This window comes from Trichosurus vulpecula, chromosome 5 (genome assembly GCF_011100635.1).
Source record: "Trichosurus vulpecula isolate mTriVul1 chromosome 5, mTriVul1.pri, whole genome shotgun sequence".
NCBI classification, from domain to species: domain Eukaryota; kingdom Metazoa; phylum Chordata; class Mammalia; order Diprotodontia; family Phalangeridae; genus Trichosurus; species Trichosurus vulpecula.
Window position 1 is genome coordinate 41,476,971 of NC_050577.1, and position 25,230 is coordinate 41,502,200.

General features: G+C 39.0%; 1 protein-coding gene across 1 annotated transcript in view; it reads right to left on the reverse strand.

The window, feature by feature from the left end:
- The window catches only part of ACAD11 (acyl-CoA dehydrogenase family member 11), a 91,020-nt gene that overhangs the window by 50,350 nt on the left and 15,440 nt on the right, over positions 1-25,230 (reverse strand). The window contains exons 2-10 of the mRNA XM_036759942.1: positions 22,456-22,555; positions 18,858-18,983; positions 17,087-17,248; positions 11,564-11,728; positions 9,306-9,447; positions 8,759-8,880; positions 4,790-4,896; positions 4,454-4,580; positions 5-82 (exon numbers count right to left, since the gene is read on the reverse strand). Of these exons, the coding sequence (XP_036615837.1) occupies positions 5-82; positions 4,454-4,580; positions 4,790-4,896; positions 8,759-8,880; positions 9,306-9,447; positions 11,564-11,728; positions 17,087-17,248; positions 18,858-18,983; positions 22,456-22,555 (1,129 nt within the window). The remainder of the gene's footprint in view (positions 1-4; positions 83-4,453; positions 4,581-4,789; positions 4,897-8,758; positions 8,881-9,305; positions 9,448-11,563; positions 11,729-17,086; positions 17,249-18,857; positions 18,984-22,455; positions 22,556-25,230) is intronic.

Below are 25,230 nucleotides of genomic sequence, written 5' to 3' on the forward strand. Positions count from 1 at the left end.
GTACCTGAAGTTTTTCAATCACTACAGGCCTTTTCCACTTGTCCAGCGAATTATCATTGTAAATATAGAACTCTCTTACCTCCTTAAAATAAAAATAAAATGTTAAATCGTTAAAAAAATCGAACAACAATATCATTAGCGGCATATTACTACTTATACATTTCACAAACTACTAGCAAATTTCCAGAGTATACAATTTTAGGTCAAGAATACAGATGCATTTCAATCTAATATTTCTTTAAATCGACCAATATTTATTGAGTGCCTACTATGTGAGAGATATTGTACTAGCCACGGGGGATATAAAAACAGGGAATGGAAGGGTACCTATTTGAAGTTAGCTTACATTCTAACAGAGGGACAATAAGTATATCTAGAATAAATAGAAAGTAGTTTTAGATGAGGCAGTTTGCAGGGTAGGAGGCCAACATTTGAGGGGATCAGGAAAAGCTGCATATTAGAGGTAGTGTTGAGCTGAGTGGGGAGGAGGGTCGGGAGGAGGGCACGTTAGGCATGCTGAATGGTCAGCCCAATGGTGGGGAGGTGGGATATACACTGTTTCATAAGATTATACTACCTAAAAATCAAACAGAGGGTCTTCTAAAATCTCAAACCAAAATCAGAGACCAGGGGCTCATTCTGTGAGTAATTATCCTTGTAGAGGAACAGCAATGGAACATTTCACATCTACATTTTAAGACAGAACCTATTCTAATTAATTTGTGCTCACTCATTATCTCAGTTTCTTTTATTTATACAAAAAGAAGCTATTTAAATCTCCAACACTTAACTTCTGACTCCTGTTCCAAGAAAGGTTTGAGACAAGGAATCTTGGGTCGGTCTAAGGGTTTGTTGGCAGGGGAGACCTATTTCCAGCATGAAATGGATTTTGGGGGGCAGTGTCAAGAGGAATGCAGGAAGATATGATGGAAAAATTAAATAGCTCGCTTTTTAGCTTCTCTTCAGTTTGGTATTCGTAAGGGGGCTCATTATTTCATGTAAAGACACAATATGGGCCATCATTTGGTGAGCCACATGTGCTCTGTACCTTGCTAAAGAACATGGGTGACCAGTATCTTCTAGTTGGTCACTTGGTCAGAGGAGCTGTAAGGAGAAATGGCTTCTGGTTTCTTTGTTAGTACAAAGGCAATACCAGCTTTCCCTTGAATTTCCACTGAGGTCTGGGAGAGAAGAGTTCTCTTTACTTCTTCCTTCTGCCTTCTTCTACCCTTCTCCCCTCCAAAATTAGTGCCTCTGGGCATGTAGCAGCATGAACATGTGCTTGCCTAGGCAAGGCTGAGACTGGACCTCAAGGACCTGGCTTTTTCTTCTGATCTGTATTTTTTTCCCCTGAGTCCTGGTCATTTTAACAGTGATCCTGAGAAACAACAGTTGGTAACCTCATGAGTTTGAACGATTGGGTGTTCTTCCAGTTGGCTGCTGAGGCCCAAGAAATGGTGAGTCAAGTGAGGAATGACTTTTCAGAGGAGAAAACACCAGGCAGATTATGCAGCGAGACTGCTAAAGGGGAAGCCATATCCAGCTGGCCAAAGGATCTGGACATACACAGTATACTGCTCAGATCATGAAGACAGAAGGCAAAACCAAAATATCTATTAAGCAATCCAATAAAATGAGTCATATTTTAAATATTTGTTAATGTACACTTATGAGGTTTTTGTGATTTTTAAAGAATTTTTGTGATGGAGGAAATAAATAGCCATCTTACATGAGTCATGTCTGATTTTTCATCACCCCATTTGGGGTTTTCTTGGCAGAGATACTAGAGTGGTTTGCCATTTCTTCCTCCAGCTCATTCTACAGATGAGGAAACTGAGGAAAACAGGGTGAAGTGACTTGCCCAGGGTCACACAGCTAGTGAGTGTCTGAGGCCAGAACTGAATTCAGGAAGATGAGTCTTCCTGACTCCAGGCTCAGCACTCTGTCCAGTGTGCCACGTAGCTGCCTCACCGCTTTGTACAGTGACTACCTTTCTAGAAGGGACCCTGTTAATTTCTTTTGGAGAGACTTTAGACAAGAGCTATACCCTCAGTTTTGTTTAAGAGATTTTTTTTTTGCCAGAACTCTGGAGTAGAGGCACTGCTAGAGAGTGGACGGGGAAAAAACTCAATTTCTTTTCTCTTTTAGGAATTGGGTTCCCTCCAGACCAAATCTGCACTCTACATGAATCCAGAGTTGCTGTGGCAGAAGCCCCCCCGCCCCAACTCCAAATTCAGTAGGGAGGGAATTAAAGAACATCATACAAATCTACATTTAAATGGAAATATAAAGAGATGTTTCTAAAATCAAGCTTAAGTGATCTGGGGAATTTGAGGTTTACCTACTGGTTCAAATGATCTTATGTGTTTTCTCTTAGCAATAATAATAATAACATTGATCATCTATCTTCTCTGACTGCTTTGCTAATTTTTGGTTCTTCCGGAAGGTTCTAGCCTTGTTATTCTTCTCTTCTCATTCTACCTTTCTCTTATGGCTTCAACCATTACTCTTATGTTGACTAATCTTAAATAAATATCTTTAAGCCCTGATCTTCCAATGGCACGCTGGATATTTTTACCTAGTTGTCTTGTGTTCAAATCCAACATAAATAAAACTAATCTATCACTTTCCCATCCAAATTAGCTACTCCTCTTGACTTTATTTCTTTTAATAAATATGACTATCACCCTCCCATTCATTCAGGCTCAAAATTTGGGCATCACCTTTCACATCATCTCCCTCTAACCCCAAATCAAATTAGCTTCCAAGCCTTTTCTCACAAACTGCTGCTTTAGGGTTCAAATTGGCCATTCACAGATTTGTCTATATACACACATATAGCTACAGAGTCTATATTATGTCTATATTAGATAGCTATGTCTATATAATTCATTGACTATGACAATATGATGTCAAAAGAAAATGAAATCTTCAAATTTTGCTTTGTAATTTCAATGGAACCATCTTTAGAGAGAGGATTTACTAATGAAAATAAGGCTAGCAGTTTTTTATTCTGAAAAATTGAGACAGCTGTTCCCATTACTCAATATCTCAATTCTGCCTTGCTATCAAAGATAAAGTCAGAGAGTAAGAAAAATGTATGTATTACAAAATACCTTTCTTTATAGGCATAACAGGCTGAATTAAAGCAGTGTTCATTTTTGAAAAAATAATAGTAAACAGCCTAAAACAGGAAATCTTAATAGAAGCTAACTTCCTGATGAAAAAAGTAAGTTACAGTTGTACTCTGGCCTAAATCTCTGCCTGGTTTAGTTACAAGTTTAGACAGGTGTGAGCTCTTTCAGATAGATCATGGAAAAAAAAAAGAGTGGGCAAGATTCCCTAAGCACCTTTTAGCCAAGTGCTTAAGCTCTTCTGAAGGTAAACACAATAAACCTCACAAGAATGGTGGGAGTTGTATTTCGTTATTGAGACTAAGGAAGTATCAGGAAGTAAGTGTTAGGCATAATAAACAAAGGACTCTTCCATCAGTACAGTTATAAAAGAGTGACTCCAAAGTCCAAAAGTTCTAACATAAATATAGCAATAAAAAATGGTAGTACATATCATCAAGGGTCAATCGATACTACAGTCTTTAATTCAATTAGCATTTATTAAACACGTATGAAGTACGCCAGACACATTAGGTGCTGGGGTCTCTGCCAATGAGGAGTTTAATGGGAAGGAAATAACACATTCACAAATAAGCAAGTCCAAGGCAATTTCAGGGGAAAGGAGGGCGCTTACCCCCTTCTATCATTCTCTGGTCCCAATAGAGGTAAATATCAGTCAAAACAAACCAAACACTGTGCCCCTCCAAAAAAGAACCCAACAAACCCAAATCCACTCAGTTGTTTAGATGTTTCAAATGAAAGACAGGTAATTGTCTCAATTCTCTACTTTCACTTTATTAGTCTGAATCTACATGCTTAAGATGAGTAACATTGTAAGGGTGTGAAAGGATTGTTAAGAGATGATCTAACTAGTCATTTTGTGGGTGTGGAAAATGAGGCCCAAGAAGATTCAACAGCATCTTTAAAATTCCACAGCCACTTGGTCTTGGAAGCCAAATCTGATTCTGTGCCAATGTTCTTCCCATTAGACTTCCCTCTCTCTACTCCTCAATGAGGTTTTTGAAACTTAATACCTAGACAGGCCTCTGAACAAGGAGAGAGGTAGCCTAGCTTCCAGACACCTACTGCAGCAAAACCCTGGAGATCACAGCAGAGCAAATAATGATCAAGAAATCCAATGAGAAACAGAAACGACTTCTTCCACCTCCCAGGCAGCAGGAAAGGGGGTGCCGGTGGAGGCACCCAGGCAGCCTCCTTCTAACACTAAGCAGAGAAGGGCTAGAGACTTGTGGAGGTTGGGAGCAGGCCACAGCTCTTTAACATTCTTTTGCTAAAATATATATTCCATTCCATAATAAAAGTATTTGGAACACAATTACCTTTTCTGCTGGCAGTACATATTGCTGCATAAAATGCTTCACCCTGAGCAGAATTTCTTGGCCTGTCCTTGTCTGGAAGAACAATTTTCCTGTAGGATCAGGCTGTGAAACCATAGCACTCAAAGTTCTTTAGGAAAGATAAACGGGTCAATTAGTATAAGATTCCAAAATGAGCACCACGAAGCATTACTGAATACCCCACCATGGCTGGGGGTGTGCTTAGCTACTATAAAAAAATACTCTATGCCGGTCAAACATTTAAAAATCGGGGCATAGATGGAATGAATTCATTAAAAGCTATATTCTGCTTTAGCTACAGTTTCATATTTTTCTTACCTCTTTGTGAATTGTAATCCAGTCTCTGCTAGGGGTCTGACAATATCGGCAAACATAAAACTTGTTTCAGATGCAGAATTTCCCAGAAGATATCTGGCATATATTCCCTTAAATGCAAGATAACAAAAGCACTCAGCTTTGCCAACAGGTATTCACCCCCAAAGTCCAGTCTCACATCTCTGCAGGCCGCCTAGGGCTGATGTGGCTCCATCACATCACTGACTTGGCCTAACCACACTCACAGAACACTAACTTTTCAACCAGTAGGCCAATTCCATTCACTTATGGTGCTAGCAGGAGCTGCCTAAACTAGGGGGCCATGTTCCTATCACCTACACAGAACATACTCTTAGCAGAGAGGACAAGCTGCACTTTTTAAATGGACAGTCATACATCAGCTTCAGTGATTGGAGAAATCTACTTAGGAAACCAAATTAATATCAAAGCTGTAGAACCAAAGAAAAGGTAGTTATGTAACTTCTAAAAATGTTTGCTCTGGATTAAGTTAGACCCTGAATAAATCACTCATTCCTACTCTAACAATCAGAAATGACAAATGGAGCCTTCCCATTTCACCTGATCAAAGGAATCCCTTCTCCTAACAGTGCTAAATGGACACCATCAGTTTATCTTGGATTCTCCTTTGTTCTTGCTTCCCATTTCACAAACAAAAAATGTCAATAAGTTCCTCCATGTCATATATGATATTGTTATAGATTTTTCATCTTTTCTAAATCCATGTTGGTAATTTGGGTGAAGTCAATTTCTAACAAAACTAAATATAATTAATATACAAATGTCAATCATCCCTCTTTGATATTTTTCATTTTGACCTAGCTTTTTTTTTACTCCTTTATGAAATGAAAAATAGTTTCAGATTAAAATCCTATTTGATGTCCAATTGTAGAAAAATAGAGATTCAAAAAGATTTTATAAGATCTGTTTTGAGGAACTCACTATCCAAGGCATCCATCTTCTGTAAAATAATAGCATAAGATGGCATATAATGGAGATTATTGATAGGAGAAGCAGTTTGGTGGACAATGCATGAGCTCCTAAAAGCAGGATAAAATGCCTACTTTTCTCCAACCTTTTTTTGATAATTCTTTTGGCTCCTGAGCTTCCCGTCCTCCTTACTCCTTTTCTTTTTATACCTGGATCACTATTTTAATGACATCACCGAAATTCAGCACCCTTATTTTTGAGTTCCAGAATCCTAGGCTTAGAAAAGATCTTAGAGCTCATTCAGTACAATCCATCCTGGCATCTCCTCCATTGAGTACTTGGCTAATAATAACAGTGGTAATAATGACAGCTGACATTTGCATGGGATGTTTACAGTCTGCACAGCAGAGCACTTCACATGCACTATCTCGTTTGTACCTCCCAGCAATCCTGTGACGCAGGTGCTGTTGTTGTTCTCACCTTACAGATGAAGACACTGAGGCTCAGTGAGCCCACTTTTCCACTGCATTTTAATTGCGAGTGCCTAGTATGCACCAGGCTTCATGGGGGTACAAAGACAAATGTGAAAGTCACTGTCCTCAAGGAGCTTTCTTTCCATCACAGGGAAACAACATGGGCACATATGCACATGTACAGATAAGCACATACAAATAAACACCAGACAATTTTGGAGGGTGGTATTAGCAGACAAGGGCTTCCTGTAGGAGGTGATGTTTCAGACAAGCTTTGCAGGACATAAGGGCTCACAGGAGTGAATGGTTTGCCCAGGGTCACAAAACTTGTTACGTATCTGCAGGGGTGGTTGAACCTGGATCTTCCCCACTCCAAGTGTTTCCAGCCTGTCCCTAAAGACTATCGGTGATGGAGAACTCCTTACTAGCAGAGGTAGCTCATTACCTAATGAGGCAGCTCATTTTATCTCTGGCTAGCTTTTACTGTGAAGACATTTTTCTTCACCTTGAGCCAAAATCTGCCTCCCTTTTTCTTCCCCATTTGCCTCCCAGCAAAACAGAACAGACTGAATCACCTTTACAAAGGAAAACCAATATTCTCTTCCCCAGTGTTGCAAATCTTAGCTTACCTATGCTAAATATCCCCAGTTATTTCAAATCTCTTCCACAGGGAGTAATTTTAAGTACACTCATTTTCTTGGAGCCCCTATATAGTCACTACATATTCCCTAAAGTCTGGGCAACAGACTGCTTACAACATTCCAGATGTGAATTGAGGAGGAAAGAGACTGGCTGGGCCCACTGCCATTTCCTCCCTTATTCTGGCCAAATTATTTTAATATGCAAAGTCTCTACTACCCACATCACATGGCTGACTCATACAGAATTTGGAGTGCACTAAAACCTTGGGGTCTTTTTCATATTAGCTGGTGTGTAGGCATTGTGCTCCCATGTTATATGTGTAGGGTTGAGTTTTTTGAAATTCAAGTGTTAAGACTTGTACTCTGATTAGATTTCATCTGATTAGGTTCGGCTTAATCAAACTGTTCAGATCCTCCTAAATTCTGATTCTGTCAGCCAACATATTAAGTAATCTTTCTAGCTTCATATAATCTGAAAATTGGGTAAAGCACACCATCTATGTCAAAAGTATAAATTTGAAAATATGGTACATTTTATTGCTAAGGTAAAATTTAAACACTTTAAAATGGCAAAAGGTAAACTGTCAATGACAATGATAATAGAGAATTTTTCCTACTGGGGTCAGAATGTGGATTATTCTTACCAATCCACTAACACCTGCAACTACAGCCCCATAAGAAAAGACCAACTAAGATTTTACTCCATTTCCATTTAGGATACAAAACCAATTCAATTCAATTCAGTTCTAATTAAGAATCTGCCATGTAACAGGTACAGTGAGATGGAAGATGACAGATGCAGTCTTCACCCTTACTTTGGAGCTCACTCTCTTAATAGAGAGGGGAAAAAACCTCCAACATTGATGGTGCACCTACTATGTGCAAGGCCTGGTGCACCTACTATGCGCACGGTCTGGTGCCTGCTGTGTCTCAGACCCTTTGTTTTTCCTTTCCCTCATACTCGATTTTCTAACGTCTATCACCATTCCAAGCTACAGCACTTTTTTGTTTGTTTGTTTTCTTGTTCCTCTTCTCACTGTTTAGCGCTCATGCTTGGAGATCATAGGGCTGGAGTTGGTAGAAATCATGGAGACCAACTGACCCAACCCTTCCCTGTATGCATTTTTCTGATTTTTCCATAATGGAACAGAAAGGTTTATGCATTCTCTACTCCTGATCAGCAACTATATGTAAAGCACTCAACAAAAACAAACAAACAAACAAACCCTACCACAACAGATTCACCTAAGGAGAAAAAAGTCTATTAAATATTTGAATCTACTCTCAATTTGCTGTTTGATCCATATAAATATTAATGGATTAAATTAATATATTTATACACACAAACTGCCTTTAACACTAATAACAGTGCTTTCTTCATTCTTCAGTAAAACAAATCATACTAATAGCTAGAACAGGGGTGGGGAACCTGAGGCTTCAAGGCCACGTGTGGCCCTCTAGGCCCTCAAGTGCAGCCCTTTGACTGAATCCAAACTTCACAGAACAAATCCCCTTAATAAAAGAATTTGTCCTATAAAACTTGGACTCAGTAAAAAGGCTGCATTAGAACCTAGAAGGCTGCAGGTTCCCCACCCCTGAGCTAGAATTTATTTACGGTTGTAAGGTCTACAAAGCATTTTTAAAATGTTATCTCATTTTATCCTCAGAGCAATCCTGGGAGGTGGGTGCTTTTGTTATTGGCATTTTACAGATGAGGAGATGGAAGCAGACAAAGGTTAAGTGACTTGCCCAGGGTGATACCACTACCAAATGTCCGAGGCCAGATTTGAACTCAGATCTACTCAACTCCAGATCCAGCACTCTATCCATGGCACCACCTGTGTGCATAAAATTTGAATTTAAAAAACTGTCCAATATTGATCTCTGTGTGTTATAAACTAAATAATTACCTGCATTATTCCTGCTAATTTAAAACATGAAAGAGCAAGAAAGAAGTTCCAGTTAGGAAGTGTAGTGCTAATTCCTCTGTAGCGGCAATAAATTAAAGCCAGTTCTTCTGCTGGTGGTATCCCTATAAAAACAAGACACTATTTATCTATAAGGTTATGGTATGTATTTAAGAATGTTATGTTATCACATATATACCTTTGTTTCAAACTAAGTAAATCAAATCACAAAGCAGTAGTTTTTCTAAGCTTTAGTTCTCTAAAACACATTAAATATACTAGACCAAATTTTGGAATTAATTATTAAAATGGAATTTTGAAAGAAAACATTTGAAAATTAGTTCCTTATTCATCTTCTTCTTAAACAAAATTTAGATCTTTCATTATAAGTTCTGTGAAATCTATAAACAAAAACCTTGCAAATTAGTCATAATTCCTAGACAAGAAATATTATTTAAAAGTCTGAAATCTGGCTTATTATTAAAATATTAGTTACAGAAAATTAAATAATCTTAAATTAAGTCATTTGTGTAAAGCTTCAGTTTCATACCTTCAGTATGTTGCAAGCTACTGCTTTGCTTTAACACTGGAAGGACCTTTGGACAAAAGGAGAAGGAGCAAAGATATGCTAAGTCTGATAAAGGATGGCCAACAGTGGAAAGCTCCCAGTCCAGAACTGCTATTACACGAGCCTTTAATTTAAAAGGAAACAAAAAATGAGAGTTTTAATAATTTAGAATTTCAAACTGACTTTTAAAAAGGTAAATAAATTGATTCAAACATGTCCACACTCATCATTGCTTTGCTAAAAAAAAAAAAATAAGGGACTGACATCCCTACCCTAGTTTGGAGATTGTCCAAACTCGTTTAAATATTTCTGCAGACATAAAAAGGTTTAGTGAGATAAGAAATAAACATCATTGGCTAAAAATAACAGTTACAGATTAATTTTGCATTTTAATCACCAGTGCTATGTACTGCATAACAGGGCAGCTAGGAGGTATACTGGATGGAATGCTGAGCCTGGAATCATGAAGACCTGAGTTCAAACGTGGCCTCAGCTACTTCCTGGCTGTTTGACTCTGGGCCAGTCTCTCTACCTCTACCTCAATTTCCTCATCTATAAAATGGGGATAATAACAGCACCTAGCTCACAGGGCTGTTGTGAGGATCAAACATAGCCAAGAGCAGCAGTGAGAATTCATCGGTGTCCTTGACAAGGGTCAGCAATTAATTAATAACTAAAATGCAACATTAAAAAATCCAACCTGTATCACAAGTGCTTTTCTCTACTTCTAGCTCGTCAGAATGTCCACGTTCTCATACCAATTTAAGTTATTTACATTAATCACAATAACAATCTACGTGTAATGAGAAGGACTCTCCCCTCCCAGCCTTTTCCTTTCCTCTTCCCCCATCTCTAAGCCTGAGCAGCAAGTGGCATTAGGACTGACCACACTTACCGAAAATATCTACAAACAGATGTTTACTCCAAGAATCAGATTATCACCCTACTTTCCTCAAGGGCTGCTTATTGGAGAGTATTATCCTAATCAGTCCATGAAATAAAGCATTATATTTACTGACATAAAATTTTAAGAAACATGAGATTTGTCCCAAATCTCCTAAACTAGCAGAAAAGCTTCTGCCTCCTAATTCCCATCGCACTCTTCCACTACCAGGACATATAACCTGTACTCATTGTAGACTGACAGCTTTGATTTACTTTGACTAATTTTAAGAAAACTCCACAGCGGGCATCAACATAAAGAGACCACTCTTCTTATATGATACTTTTGAGGTTTGGGGGCATCTTTCCATCTTAAAGAAGATAAAAAATGAGAGGACATGTGAAGCAGGGGAAGAAAAACAAGAAAAAAGCAAAAGTCGAACCAGGTATGTAAAATGCAGGCATTTGAAGTAGTCTTTATTTTTTAAATTCATTTTCTTCATTTATTTTTTATTAAATAGCAGAACTCCAGAGCTGATTTGAAGCTCAGAGGCCACATCTGCCTGCAAAAAGAATTCCTTCTTCACCATCATTCCAGAAGGTCCAACAATCTTATTGAAGGTGCATAAGAGACCCCTCAGCCTCCAAAGGCAGCCCACTCTACTTTGGCAGAACTCATTCTAATGGAATTTTTTTTTACATGAAGATGAAATCTGCCTCTGCAGTTTCCCTCCACTCTCCTGGTTTCATCTTCTGGGGCCAAGTAGGACAAGTCTGATTAATTCCTCTTTCACATACACGCCCTTTGAATACTTAAATGCAGTTCCCATGTACCCCACCGTATCACCTTTTCTCAAGCCTAAACTTCAAATCATCCTCTTAAAGCAGACTCCCCAGTTTCCTCACCATCCTGGTCAACGCAAGCATAAAACCCTTTTATACCTTTCCTGCCTTTCCTTCTTTCCTTTCTTCCTTCCTTGGCAATTAGGGTTAAGTGACTTGCCCAGTGTCACACAGCTAGTATAAGTGTCTGAGGCCGAATTTGAACCCAAGTCCTCCTGACTCTAAGGCTGGTGCTCTATCCACTGTGTCACCTAGCTACCCTCCTTTTTATATGTTTCTAATTATATCACAGATATCACTCAGTATCTGGTTTTTATCCTACATAGAATACACCAATGCCATAAAATTTTTGCTCCCTTGAAATAATAAATATTCTGACTGGTGGCAGTGATTCTGGGAGCATAAGCAAGGTGAGTGGAGCAGTTCAGATATTCTGGATATAGAGAACACCTATTTCAGATTTTGCCCAGTGCTAGCCTCAGCTCCTGGTTTAATTGACATAGTATTTGGAATACCTCTTTTGGATGGAAAATCAAATTATCCATTTTAAAATCCCCATGAATCAGACTTTGCTCCTGGTCCTGATTCGGCAAGTTTTCCATTAACCAGGCAGACAGCTGGTTCATAGCTGGAATGGTCTGATGAGCAGCAGCTTCATATTGCTTTGTCCATGTTAACACCTGCAGATGGATATGATGTTTTTAGAAATTAAAAGTTAGAAATAGACATTCTAATATGTAAATGCATTTTCATTATATTTTAATTTCACTATTAAACATATCACAGCGTTTCCATGGCCAAGTGACACAAGGCACCTTCTCAGGACCTGGCACTTTATTAGATCTTCATGTAATGGGTGCTTAATATCTACTGGCTCAGTGACTGAAGTCAAATAGCAGCTATGAAAAAATTCATCCCAGAAACACTTCACAACTATTAATTTGTCTTTCTAGGGCACATGTAAGGTATTTATCATATATATTTAGGTTTTTCACATTTGAAAAACAAAATTTTGTTCTACTACCTTTTTGGAATGTTTTTACAAGACAGTCTTTCAGACTAGCCACCACATGTTGCCTAGGGCATTATATAGATGAACAATAAGATAACAACCAGGAGGAAGTTTTTAGGAAGTTTGTAACTAAATAAGCAATACAAAAACCAAGTTTGTTTTTTAAGTCAAGCCCTAAAACATCAACAGGATAACTTCTGAGCTAACGATGTTCAATTACCGCATAAATGTGCTGTCAGACTAATAATTAACTTTTAAAGAACATTGACAGCAACGACTAGTGAAAATATTAAAATAAAGAAAAAATGACTAAATGACAATTTAAACTATTTTACTACTTCAGGTACATGTCAGTCTCTGTCAATACCAAAGTATTTGGCTCCAATCTTTTCATTAGCTTCTTAAAAAATTGGATATTAAAAAAAACTCCACTAATTAAAAACAAAATGTTTGTTTTACTCACTGGTTATTGCCATAATCATAAAGGAAAGGAGCAAAATTACTGCTAGAAAGTACTCAGAGTTTGGAGACCCAAATCCTCATTCTCTCAAGCTTGAACTTTCAGAAAGGTCTCCCTATTACCAATCTTGCCCAGTTATGCTTCCTATAAGACAGCTTAAACCATGCAACATCCCCAGTCCCTTTAAGGATCAAAAATGACTCCTTGTATCACTTGTTCAAATCGATGCCCCGTTCCATGGCTTAACTTTCAGTATCTTCAATAAATTGGTGCCAGTTTGGCTATAAACCCCACTTCTTCTCCTTCCTCCCTGATCTTCTGCTCTCTTCTGGCCAAAGTCCTTAATGACATGCTCATATACAGAGCACTAATGTGCTTCCACATCTCTGCCCATGCCCTTCCTCTCACCTTCCTCTCCATCTCTCAAAATCCTGTCTATCCTTACAGAATCAAGTCAAGTTTCACCTTCTCCATGAAACAGTCTGCCATATGGTAGCTCATACTCATCCTTCCATTCCCTCAACTGCCACAGATCATCTCTGGGGCCATGCCACAAATTCAGCTTGCAGTTATATACTCTCTCATACAATTTTCTAGTTGTTTCATGTATGTCTATATGATCACAGATTTGAGATCTGGAAGAAGCCTCAGGTCAGTTAATCTAATCACCTCACGGGCTCAGAGACAGGAAATTAATTGTGTGAGGACACAAAACTAGGAAGTAGCAGGTATGCTTACCCATCTGTGTGACTAATAATCACCCCCCAAAAGGAAGAGGGGGATAAAAAAGGATAGCATTCTCTTCTGAAGTCATTCGCTGAGTCCACGGATACCTCCTGAATACAATTCTTACCAAAAACGCCAGCCAAGACAGTCTCGGAATCTTCACAGATTCTAAAGCCAGCCCTTTGTCTAGAACTTATGGCCTCTTGTCTTCACAACAAGGCCAGATACTCCTTCAGGACAGAAATCTATCTTCTACTTGTTTTGCATCCAAACCCAGCCCAGGGTATACAGCAAATACTTAATAAGCACTCCTTGATTTTATGGGAAAAGGAATCACTCACGGAATTTATCAATCAAGCATTTATTAATTGCTTGCTATGTGCCAGTCACTGTGCTAAGACAAAAGGGAGGCAGTACTGGCTCTTAAAGAACCTGCATTCTGACAGGGGAGACAAGTTACATGTGGAGGGGTATGTGTGTGTGTGTGTGTGCGCGCACGCATGCACACGCACGCACGCGCATGTGTGGATGTGCACATGCTGCCATCTATCCAGGAAAATCCTCCCACACAGGCCTCCTCTCATTAAGAATGCTCACTAGGCTTTTGTGATGCCAGGCCTGGAGGTCATGAGAAAGACTGAGGCCACACAGAAGGATCTGAGCATCATCTATAGGGAGATGGTAACAATTCATTAAAGGTTACCAAGTGAAAGATTATTTAAAAGAAGAAGGGGGTCTAGGACAGAGCCTTCAGATATATCCAGAGCTTGTGGACTAGACATGGATGATGATCCAGCCAAGGAGACTGGGAAGAACCAATTATACCAGTAGGAGGAAAACCAAGAAAAAGCAGTGTCACAAAACCCAGAGAAGAGAAACTATCCAGGAGGAGAAAGTGTCAAAGGGTACAGAGAGATCAGAAGCATAAGGACTGAGAAAAAGCCTTTAGGTCTTGGAATTAACAGATCACTTACTAACTTTTGTAGAGAACAGCTTCAGTTGAATAAGTGAGTTCAGAAGACATACTGAAAAGCACAGATGGAAGTGAAGGGAGGCAAAGAGATGGCCTTTTCAGGGGTTTGGTTGATAAAAGGAGAGATACACAATAGAAGCTAGCAGGAATGATAGACTCTTGTTTTTTTTTTAATTAAAATGGAGTTTGGGAAATACTCAGGCATATTTATAGGCAGTGGAAACCAACAAGTAGACAAAGGAGACTGAATCTTAGAGAGCAAGAGGGAACACAGTTGGGACATTTTGCTGAAAAAGATAGGAGGGTTTGGGATGGAGCATACAGGTAGGGGGTTGGCCTTGCTTAGCAAGAAGGGTGACCACTTCTTCCTCAGAAGCTGGAATAAAGGAGGAGATCATAAAACCAGAGATTTAGAGATGGAAGGGTATGTCAGAGGCCATGAGTTCAGCACTCTCATTTTATGGGTAAGAAACTGAAGGTGTACAAGGGTTAAGTGACTTACCCAGGGTCACACATCTACTAAGTTTCAGAGGCAAGATTTGAACTCAGGTGTTCCTGACTCCAAAGTGGAACAGGATGATGGTACGAGGATTTTGAGAGGCAGAAGAGGGAGTCTGAGGTGAATGACCCTGATTTTTTTGAACTCTGAAGCAAGGTCCTCAGAAGAAGAGAAAGGGAAAGGGTGAAGTAGGAGTCCTGAGAAGAGAAAATACCTGGAACAGGCACTGTGGTGAGAGGGGTACAGAATCCATTAGAAAGAAGAAGGAATGCCTGGCTGGAGGGAGATGAGAGGACATAACTTTGGAGTAGACCCAAGAGGAAGTTTCATGAATTCCTCCACCCCCAATTAGCAACATGTGAGTAGAAATAAAGGAAACAGAGGAAATGGTAGGAATAATCCTGGGTTGGGGTCTGGAAAGGGGTAAGTGATGATGTATCAAGGGAACAAGGTGTGGGGTCCTCAATGGAATGGGGAAAAGCCATAAAATAAAATAAGTGAAAAGCCAAAAAACTTAAACTCTGTGAATGGTGGAAGCCCAAACATGGTGACCTGTTAGAAATCATAACTTAGATACAGAATCATAATGTAGAGACTGACCTAGGAAAACCATAACGAGAATACCCATATGTGACTGGTACATAATCAATACACAAACTTATGTTTGGGCATAGCATTGGCTAAACACCCATGGTCATTACTAAGCAGAAAACCAAAAATACCCACCAATCAGTAGTGATGGACTCTCTAGCTTCTCCTCCCTTTGTCTGTTTTCTTTAATAACCATGCAGATTTTGGGGGTTCTGGGCAGGGATCCACTGACTTGTCTGGCTGTCGCCCCAGAGTGAAGATTGCCCCTGTTTTGTAAGTATTCATAATGACTGAGTAAACTACTACCTATAATCAATCTGGAGAGACTTGACCTCTTCTTTTGGTATCAAAGCACACCCCATGGTGATGGGGGAGGTATAGGGTTTTCCAGCCATGGGAATTCCACACCTTAAACTAGGGATTTGAGGATAGGATAGTGTAGAAGTGAGCTAGTTCACCAAGGGCTGAGGCTGGGCAGGGAAGAGAATATAGACAGAGGAGGGGTGACAATTTTAGGAAAGTACTACAGGGTCTCCCCTGAGGGCTCAGAGTTCACAATAAGGACAGAAGATAGATTCAGGAAAACAAAGGCATAGGGAGAGGAGGAATGATGGATATTTCAGAGCTCTTGAATATAGAAATGGAACACTTGGGAAAAATCACAGGTATGATCACCCTCGTATGCATACGTAAGAGAGTTAAGGAGCATGTTGTGGGAGCAAAGTGGATTAAAGAACTGGAAAGTTGGGTTGTCTGAGGTAACATCTATATGTATACTGACACCTCCTAGTATGAAGGCAGGAATTGGAATGGATAAAGAGACTATAGGCCAGATACTGAACTCAGTGGAAAGAGGAAGAATGTCCTGGGGGTCAGTAAAAAGTCACCAGGATCTGGAACAGTCAGCAGGAGATAAATTGGGATAGAGTGAACCTCAGATGAGGAGAGGCCATTGAGTGATGGCTGAAGAAGGAGAGTCTAGAAGTGGCAATGGGGGGAGTACTATTCTGACTTGCTCACTTGGACCAGTGAGTCAAATGGTGTGAAAGAAGTTGTGCTCAGTCCTGGCAGGGATGACCAGGAACGCAGTGTCATCTCTGAGAAGCCAACTCTTAATTAGTGCCAGAAGATGGAAAGAGAAAGAGAGGAAGAAGACTAAGAAGCAGTTTGTTAATTGTAGAGGAGGAGCACCAGAGGGCGCCATGAAAGGGTAGGCAGATCTGAAGTGGGGCCAGGGTTAAGCTGGGTAAGAATGAGGTATTGGACAGCAGGGTTCAGGAAGGGCAGGGTTTGTTTTTTGGCAACTGGAAGGTTCAGTATCACTGGGATAAAAGTATCCTAGAGAGTAAAGAAAGTAATGCTAGTCATTAGGGAATGAGTCTAGGAAGAATATCAGTGGGTGGGAGGAGCTCCACTGATGAAGCAGATGATCAGAAGGTTCAAGGACTCCTTGCCCTGGTCTCCAAAGTTCACAGTCCACTAGTAAGTTTATAAACTAAATGGCCAAATCTCATTTACAGATATGACTTCCAACCTGCCTTCAGGTATGTGGAGTTATCTGCAGAAATTTTCTGGAATTATAGCCTGATTTGAAATTTTAAAATGTTCCCTTTATGATAAGCAAAAAAAAAAAGTCTTTTTAAGGTTCAATGTTAGAACTCATAATTTTTTTAAAATCCCCTTTTCTAGGTTCATATTTTTTAAATAACAATACACATTATTTCCAAATTCATTAAATATTCTGATCCTAAGAAAATCACGAAGCGGTGTATATTACCTGTCTCTTGCAGTACCCTTCTCCTTTCCCATATACTTCCAGACCCAAAGTCTGTATATCCAGTGAATGCAATCGGGCCAGGGTTTCTATCATAGCCACATACAAGGCAGATCGTTCTGCTGGGCTAACTTCTGGAAGACTGAAATCACGAAAGATACGACCCTACAAAATCAATACAACAGAGAGATTTTAAAAAATTTCATAGCTCATTGCTACTATGTCATTTCACTAATGAATGCCATCCTTCTTCATTTATTTCAATGTCCAGAAACCCAAACAATGGATTTGTAATCAAACCTAGGATTCTTTTCAGAATTTATTCTGGAAATACTCATTTCAAATGTTGGTTTAAAAGAAGGATGTTATTATTGTTGAGAAACAAAATGATCATAAGGGAAAAGACAAGTTAGAACAGATAAAAATCCACAACTACAATCTTTAAGTACTGTGCTTGAACACTATCTCAACAATTTTATTTTACCTTTCATAAAACTTTGGTTTTTTATTTGGGAATTAATTGAAAAAAAAAGAAACCCAAACAACCAAGAAACTCACTATCTGAGTAAAATTTTCCTTCCCCACTCCCATGGCATAGATCTGTACTGACACCTACAGGCTAAGGACAGATTCAGGCAATTTTTTCTAACAATTGACCTGGGACCCAGTATTTTTTAGCTAAGATTAAAGGAAAAATAAGAAATAAATATTGGTTGCACGACAGATAAAAGTTTAAAAACCATGGAAAAATAACTTTTATTCAAAAAGCAATGAATGAAAGGATACAAATAAGGTGTCTTTAAATAAAAAAGACAGATAACCCTATGTAAAACCAAATGTAAATAACCACATGAAAAAATGATCCAAAACCACTGATAAGAGATGCAAGTTAAAACAGCTCTGAGGTTTCATCTTATACCTACCAGACCCGTAAAATATGAAACTGATAAATGCTGCAGAGGCTGTGGAAAGACAGTCACATTCATGAACTGTTGATGGAGCTGAGAAATGGTCTAACCATTCTGGATAAATATTTGGAATTATAATAGAAAAGTCACTAAAGGTACATACCCCTTGACAGAGAGATGCCTCTACCAGGCATATGCACTACGGATAGCTGAGATATAAGGAAAGGTATATATGAAAATATTTCTAGCAGCACTTTTTTTCAAGGAATCAAAGGACTAGAAACAAAGAGGATACTCATGGATTAGGGATTGGCTGAACAAATTTATGGTACACTAATATAATGGAATATTAATACACCATGAGAAACAACAAAGATAAAGAATTCAGAGAAACCTGGGAATACTTGTATCAACTGATCCAAAGTAAAGTAAGCAGAACCAAAAGAAAAATTTACACATTGTCCACAACAACATAAAGGAAAAATACCACAAAAGAATTCTGATCACTGCAGCATCCAATCACATCATTGGAGATGAAGTGCGCTTTCCTACTCTCTACAGAGAGGCAATGGAGAATAGGTGTGGAAAGAGGCAGATGTGGTCGGACCAGCTCACAGGTTTTGTTAGCTTTTGTTTGCCACCACTTCTTTGTGACAAGGGGGAATTCAACTGGGGAGTTGTTAGGGAGTGACATTGATGTTTAAAAAAATTCAGTAAAATATTTAAACAAAAAGAAATGAAAACCACTTGAATTACCTAACATTTTAGGGAATATTTTTTTCCACTTAGCAGAAGCTAAAATAAATCCATTTGCTTGATTATCTTCATAAACAGCAGCAGTACAATAACATTGCATATTAATTTACCTTTACATGCTCCATCACATAAAATTCGGTTCCAATCACAGAGACATCATCGCAGTAAAGTAAAGGCTTAGGGACGGGAAATCCATTAGAAAACAAGGCTTTCTGAACATGGAATTCTCTATCGATCTAAAGAGAATAACAGATTATTCAACATTCAAAATCCCAGTGCTCCTGATGTGTAGTTCAACATTCTTTTCATAATAGAAGCATATACAAAAATATTTATATACCCTAGCCTCTGAACTATAAGGCAGTGTAGTGTAGTGGGGGGAGAGAGAGAAAGAAAGAGCACACAAGCACTAGATCTGGAGTCCAAGGACTTGGGTTCAAGTTCTGACTATTTGTGTGGCCTTAGGCAAGTCTCTTCACCAGCCTTGGGACCTAAGTTTACTCATTTGTAACATGAAGGCTAGCGTTAGATTACCATGAAGGCCCTTTCCAGTCTAAATCCATGATCCTAATAATTTTTAAATGTATTCTGGTTTTTAATTTGTCTGCTACAAGAGAAAATGTTTATAGAACTAGATTAGTAAAGATTACTTATGATGATAAAAGTAATTTTCCAAGAATATTACAGTACTAAATTTTCCTTTCAAAAGTAGTATTAGTTCCCAAATTACTAGAACTCCTATAAATTATAAAACTGGCTCTTAATTAGTTATACAATTAGAATCCTATTTTAATAAATACCTACGAAATGTCTCAGCCAATATAAATCAGTTGCAGGGTGGGGAGTGGGGTGGGAAAGGTACCAAGGAGAAGGTGTCCAAGGGAAAGGTGTGATCTCATTGGTGCAGGGAACTCCTGGTATAGAGATTCCCTCCACGAACATAGATCAACAATTTCTGTGTAATTCATAATCTGGGAGAATTTCCTGGGTCACTGAGAGATTATGAGACTCATGCAATGTTCCATAGCTAGGCTATGTTGGAGGCAAGATTTGTATCTTGGTGTTTGTGATTCCTAAGCCGACCCTATCTCCACTACAGTAATCTGCCTGTTTAAGCCAATATAAAAAACACTATTTTCACATCCAGGCTAACACTGTTTTGTGCCTCCCTCACGGGTCTGTGAAGCTACCTAGCTCTCCATGACTTAAATAATTTAATAAACAGTAGTATACTTTCCAGCTTGTTCAAGGCTAGTCTCTGAGCTTGTAAATCAAATCAAGTGAAATAGTTTTTTCTTCTACAAAACTGTTGATTGGTTTTAAAAAAAGGGGGTAAGCTCTCTTGGCTTCTACAATACAACACTTTCCCTGGTTCTCCTTTTACCTCGGTGGCCCCCTGTGTGTCTCCTTTCTACCTCTTCTCCTCCCCTCCAAATGATGGTATTTCCCAGGACTGTTTCTGAGTTCATATACCAACTCTGACATTTAACTAGCTTTGTGACCAAGAATGAGTCACTTAATTCTCTGGTCCTCATCTGTAAAATGGGGATAAAAATAGATGAGCCTACATTGTGGAGTCTGTGTGACAGCTTCAGGTGTCACCTCTATTCAAATGACTGCAGTTCTTTACCTCCCCTCTCAACCTTCTTCACAAGCTCTAGATCCAATTTCCCCACTCCCTGTTATATCTCCACGTATATGTACCCCTAACATCTCAGGGTCAACAAGGGTGGAATCTGCTCCTCCTCCTGACTTCAACATTCTTGCTAATACTAGTTCTAGTTAATTATTAATGCAAAGGCATTAATCAACAAGCAATATTAATTAGTGCTGATACTAGTTCACATTGCACACCATTTTATAGCTTACAAAGTTCTGTCCTCACTAGTCCTATAAAATAGTAGCAGTGTCATTTTCTCCAGTGCCCCAGAGGTCACATAGCTAGAGCTGGGACCTGAGCCAGGTCTGTTTCCAATTTCAGTGCTCACCATTTTCCCTTTCACCCAGAATGGAAAAATCACCTTTGATTCCTCTTTATTCCACTCCCACACACATCTACTCTGTCACTAAATACTGCCCATTCTGCTTCTGAAATATTTATGAAATCTGTTTCTTCTCTTCCATGGCCATTGCCACCAGCACCCTCCTTCACTAGACTCTCATTATCTGTTACCTAGATTACTGTGTTAGTCTCCTAAATGGTATCTCTGCCTTGTCTGTCCAAATTACATACTACTGCTAGAATAATTTTATGAAAGCCCAGCTGAAACCCCCTGTCCCAAAAGCTTCAAAGGCTCCTTATTACTTATCAAATCAAGTTTGACCTTCTAAACCTAGCATTCAAGGCCATCTGTGATTTGGCTGCCATCTCTCTTCCCAGCCTTCTTTCCCATTTCTCCTAGTTCACATACCCCACACCTCAGCTAAAATGGTCGGCTTCATAAGCATTCCCCATCCTCTTCCACCTTCCTGTATTCACTCACACTCTTCTTTCTGCCCTATGCCCTTCCTCTCTAGATCTGGCTAAGTTAGCCTTCTTTGGGAGTCCCGCCCAAAACCCACTCTAAAAGATGTATCCAAAGACTTCCCTAATTCTTATGGGCAGAAGAAATGTCTTTCTCCTCTGACCTCCCATAGCTGTTTGTACCTTTTAAAAAATTACATTTCCATAATGTAATTATTTAAATACGTTTCATTTTTCCCACTAGACTACAGACTAGGTGAGAGCAGAGAGTTCTTCATTACAGTGCTCCCAACAATGCCTAGCACAGTGTTTAGTTCACAGCAAGAACACAAGTATGCTTTGAGTTAGCGAATGGCTGAACAGATCCTTTCACAAGTCTTTGCCAATTTAATAGTCAATGTCTTTAATGTAGTTTTGTTATTTAGCAAAATCTTTAAATGTCATTCCTGCACTTGAATGTCTCTATGCTTTTCAAGGGGCTTTCACATTCATTGGCGAATTTTCTCCTCTTCTGAAAACCAGCATATACCATTTTTACAAAGTAACTTTTTTATCATTATAATCAGCTAAAAGTCCAACACCTGAAGAACTGCAGAAGTCTTTGTCAAAGCTTATGTTTTGCTGCTAACAAATTAGATGGAAATCCTATTCAAGAACTTATTTTAATTTTTTCTTTCATTGGATAATTACAAGTACAACATAAAGTCCCAGAATAAGGCAACTGTTTTACTCCTTCAACTTCAATTCAGTAGATCTGTGACCTAATTGATGCGAAATTCTCTCTGTCAGTACAGACTGGGACCTCTCCCTGCATATGCATCCTGAGGGACTCTTCTGCACGCGCTAACCAGCTCTTCCACAAAGGATCCACACATGGGATGGAGGCTTTTTGTGGGGCTCTTTACATCTTGATGTCATTTTACAATAATTTAAGCAAATAACCAAAAGTGAAACCCACATAAATTGACTAGAACTAAGAACAAAGCTGTTGAATGACTGCTCTCCCAGACAAGATAACAGAGGGTTAGGCTATGGCTCATGACTAGTGGTTTAAAGATGACTACATATTTGAGGTTCTACCTCTGAAGTGTTTTTTGGTAGAGGAGAGAAGCATAATTTTAACAAACCTGAGAAATTAAATACATTTTTATTGGCTTCACTTAAAGAAAAAATATCTCTAACTTTAATTCATGAGTTTAAAATGTTCTATTCTTCGTCAATAAATTTAACACTCTCTGTCATACCTTGTGTGCTTTAGGAAGGAGAGAGCCGGGTGGTTTTTTTCTGAGCACATAAGCTCGACATCCCTTCTGAAGGTAAAAGGTTGGATTTGACTGTCCTGATCTAGATAAGAGAAATGATCAGTTACAAAGATAAAAACACAGAATTACAGAATTTTAAGAGTAGAATAGGCCTTACATACCATTTAATTCAACCATCTCATTTTATGATATGCTTTCAAAAATAGAATAGAGCAAATCTACAGTAGGAAGGCTTAAAAAACCAAACATATCTTTTGACACCCTTCATTCCCCTCCTGGCCCTCCTCCTGACTTTCTGGATTTCAAAATCACACCTCTACATGCCAGGTACCTTCACTCCCCCATCCTCTGGATATACACTTTTTCATCTCCCTTGGGTATTGTTCCTCTCCTCCCCTCCAGCCCCATTAGACTTTCCCAAATTGCAAAGAACTCAGTAAAACAAAGTCTCAGCTCCTTGAGAACAAGGACAGTCTTTCTTTCACAGTTGCATTTGTATCCCCAGAGCCTGATACACAGTAAACGCTGAATAAATGCCTGTATGTTCTTTTCTTTCTTCCTTCTAGAGGCTCCAGTGACTTCTTGTTAGTATAAAATACAAACCCCTGTTTGGCATTTTAAACTCTACATAATTGGGCTCCAGCCTCTCTTTCCAGGCTAATTACTCCTCCTAACACACTCTACATTTAGGCCAAACTGGACCACTTGATAGACTCCATAAATTATAATCTATCTCCCATTCCTGAATGCCTCCCATTCCTCTTCAGCAACTCAGAATCTCTAACCTTCAAGACTCATCTCAGATGACATTGTTCCACAAAGCCTAGCTTGATCCCTCCAATTGCTAGTAGCTTCTACCCTTACCCAGAAATTACTTTGTATTTAGCTTATATTTTTGTATTGAGTTTATATATTTGTATTATCTATGTTCACTGATTCCCTTAGTAGGGACGAGCAAATTTATGTGAATGTTGAAAACAAATAAGAATGGAAAAAATATAAAGTTGTCAGCAAGGTAGTTTGGGAAGGTGGGCAGTAACAATTGGGGGAGATAAAGCAAGGCTTCATGCAGAAGGCAGTGCTTGAGCTCTGCCTTGAAGTAAGAGAAGAATTTTAGGATGCAGAAGAGAGGAGAGAGTGCATTCCAGTCACAGGAGACAGCCAGGGACATGTTTTTTGGATTACTGGATTGGAGTGGCCCCCTTGTTGGATGACAGAGGCCAAGAAGAGGAATAATATTCCATGAGGATGTAAAGATTGGCCAAGGTCAGCTAGTGTGAATGGCTTTAAAAGCTAAGCTGAAGAGTTTATATTTGATCCCAGAGATAGGAAGGAGCCACAAGAGTGTAGTGAATAGGTGAGTCACGTAGGCAGGTGCTTATTAGAAGTCATCTTGGCAGGAGTGTGTGGAGTGAACTGGAGTGGCAAGAGCTTTGAGACAGGTAGGTTAATTATGTGGCTGCTGCAATAATTTAGGAAAGAGGTGATGAGGACCTGAACTTCAATCCATTTTTTAGTTTCATTTTAAATATGAGAAAACAAATACTTTATACTCTTCCTCCTTTTTCTCCTTAATGCCACTTATCTTCCTTTTGCATAAATATAGTCATATCACCTCTCTTCAGTGGCTCTCTATTGCACATTGAATCAAATTCAAAATAAGTGCCCTGGCATTCAAGGCCCTCCACAATCTACAATCCACAACCTACCATTCCAGTCTTCTCTTATACTATAACTTCCATTCTTCACACATTGCTTCTATGCTTTTGCTTATACTGGTCATTAGCTGTGGAATTTTTTTTTTTTTTGCTTTTTGGCAAGGCAATTGGGGTTAAGTGACTTGCCCAAGGTCACACAGCTAGTACATGTGTCAAGTGTCTGAGGCCGGATTTGAACTCAGGTCCTCCTTACTCCAGGGCCGGTGCTCTACTCACTGCACCACCTAGCTGCCCCAGCTGTGGAATTTTATCTCATTCACCCTCTTGAATGTCTCTCCCTTCTTTTAGGCTCAGCCCAATCACGCCACAGACAGTTGTCCATTTTACCTCCCATGATCTGTTCCAGGCATAGGGAGCCTGCAGCCTTGAGACCACATATGGCTCTCTAGGTCCTCAAGTGCAGCTCTTTGACTGAATCCAAACTTCACAGAACAAATCCCAGGACATTCTGCCAGGTTATTTTCCAGTTCTGATCAAACCAGAAGCTACTAGGCTTTTTCTTTCTGTATACTGTGTACCTAATCTGTTCTTTGATCATGTTATCACCCACAGATGCACCACTTTCATGTTCATAAACTCTGACATATCTTCATCTGGTAACAATGTTGTCATCCCACCTCTCCCTCTGCCTTGCAACCCCAAAGCTTAATTTTTAAATTTATTTTTTAAAACATTATTTAACATTCATTTTTTAAAAGCAATTATTTTCAATATTCTTTTCTTTTAATGTAGAGTTCCAAATTCTATCTCTATCTTCCACCCTTCACCACCAAGAAGGCAAGCATGATGATATCAATTACACATGTGAAATTACACATGCAAAATAACATTTCCATATTAGCCATGTTGCAAAAAAAAAATAAAGCAAGAGAAATAAAGAAAGTGAGAAAATCACACTTCAACTCATGAGTTCATCAGTTATCTCCCTGGAGGTACGTAGTGTTTTTTCATCATGAATCCTTTGGAATTGTCTTAGATCACTTTAGTGTTCCAAGTAACCAAGTCTTCCACAGTTGATCATCATTATAACATTGCTGTT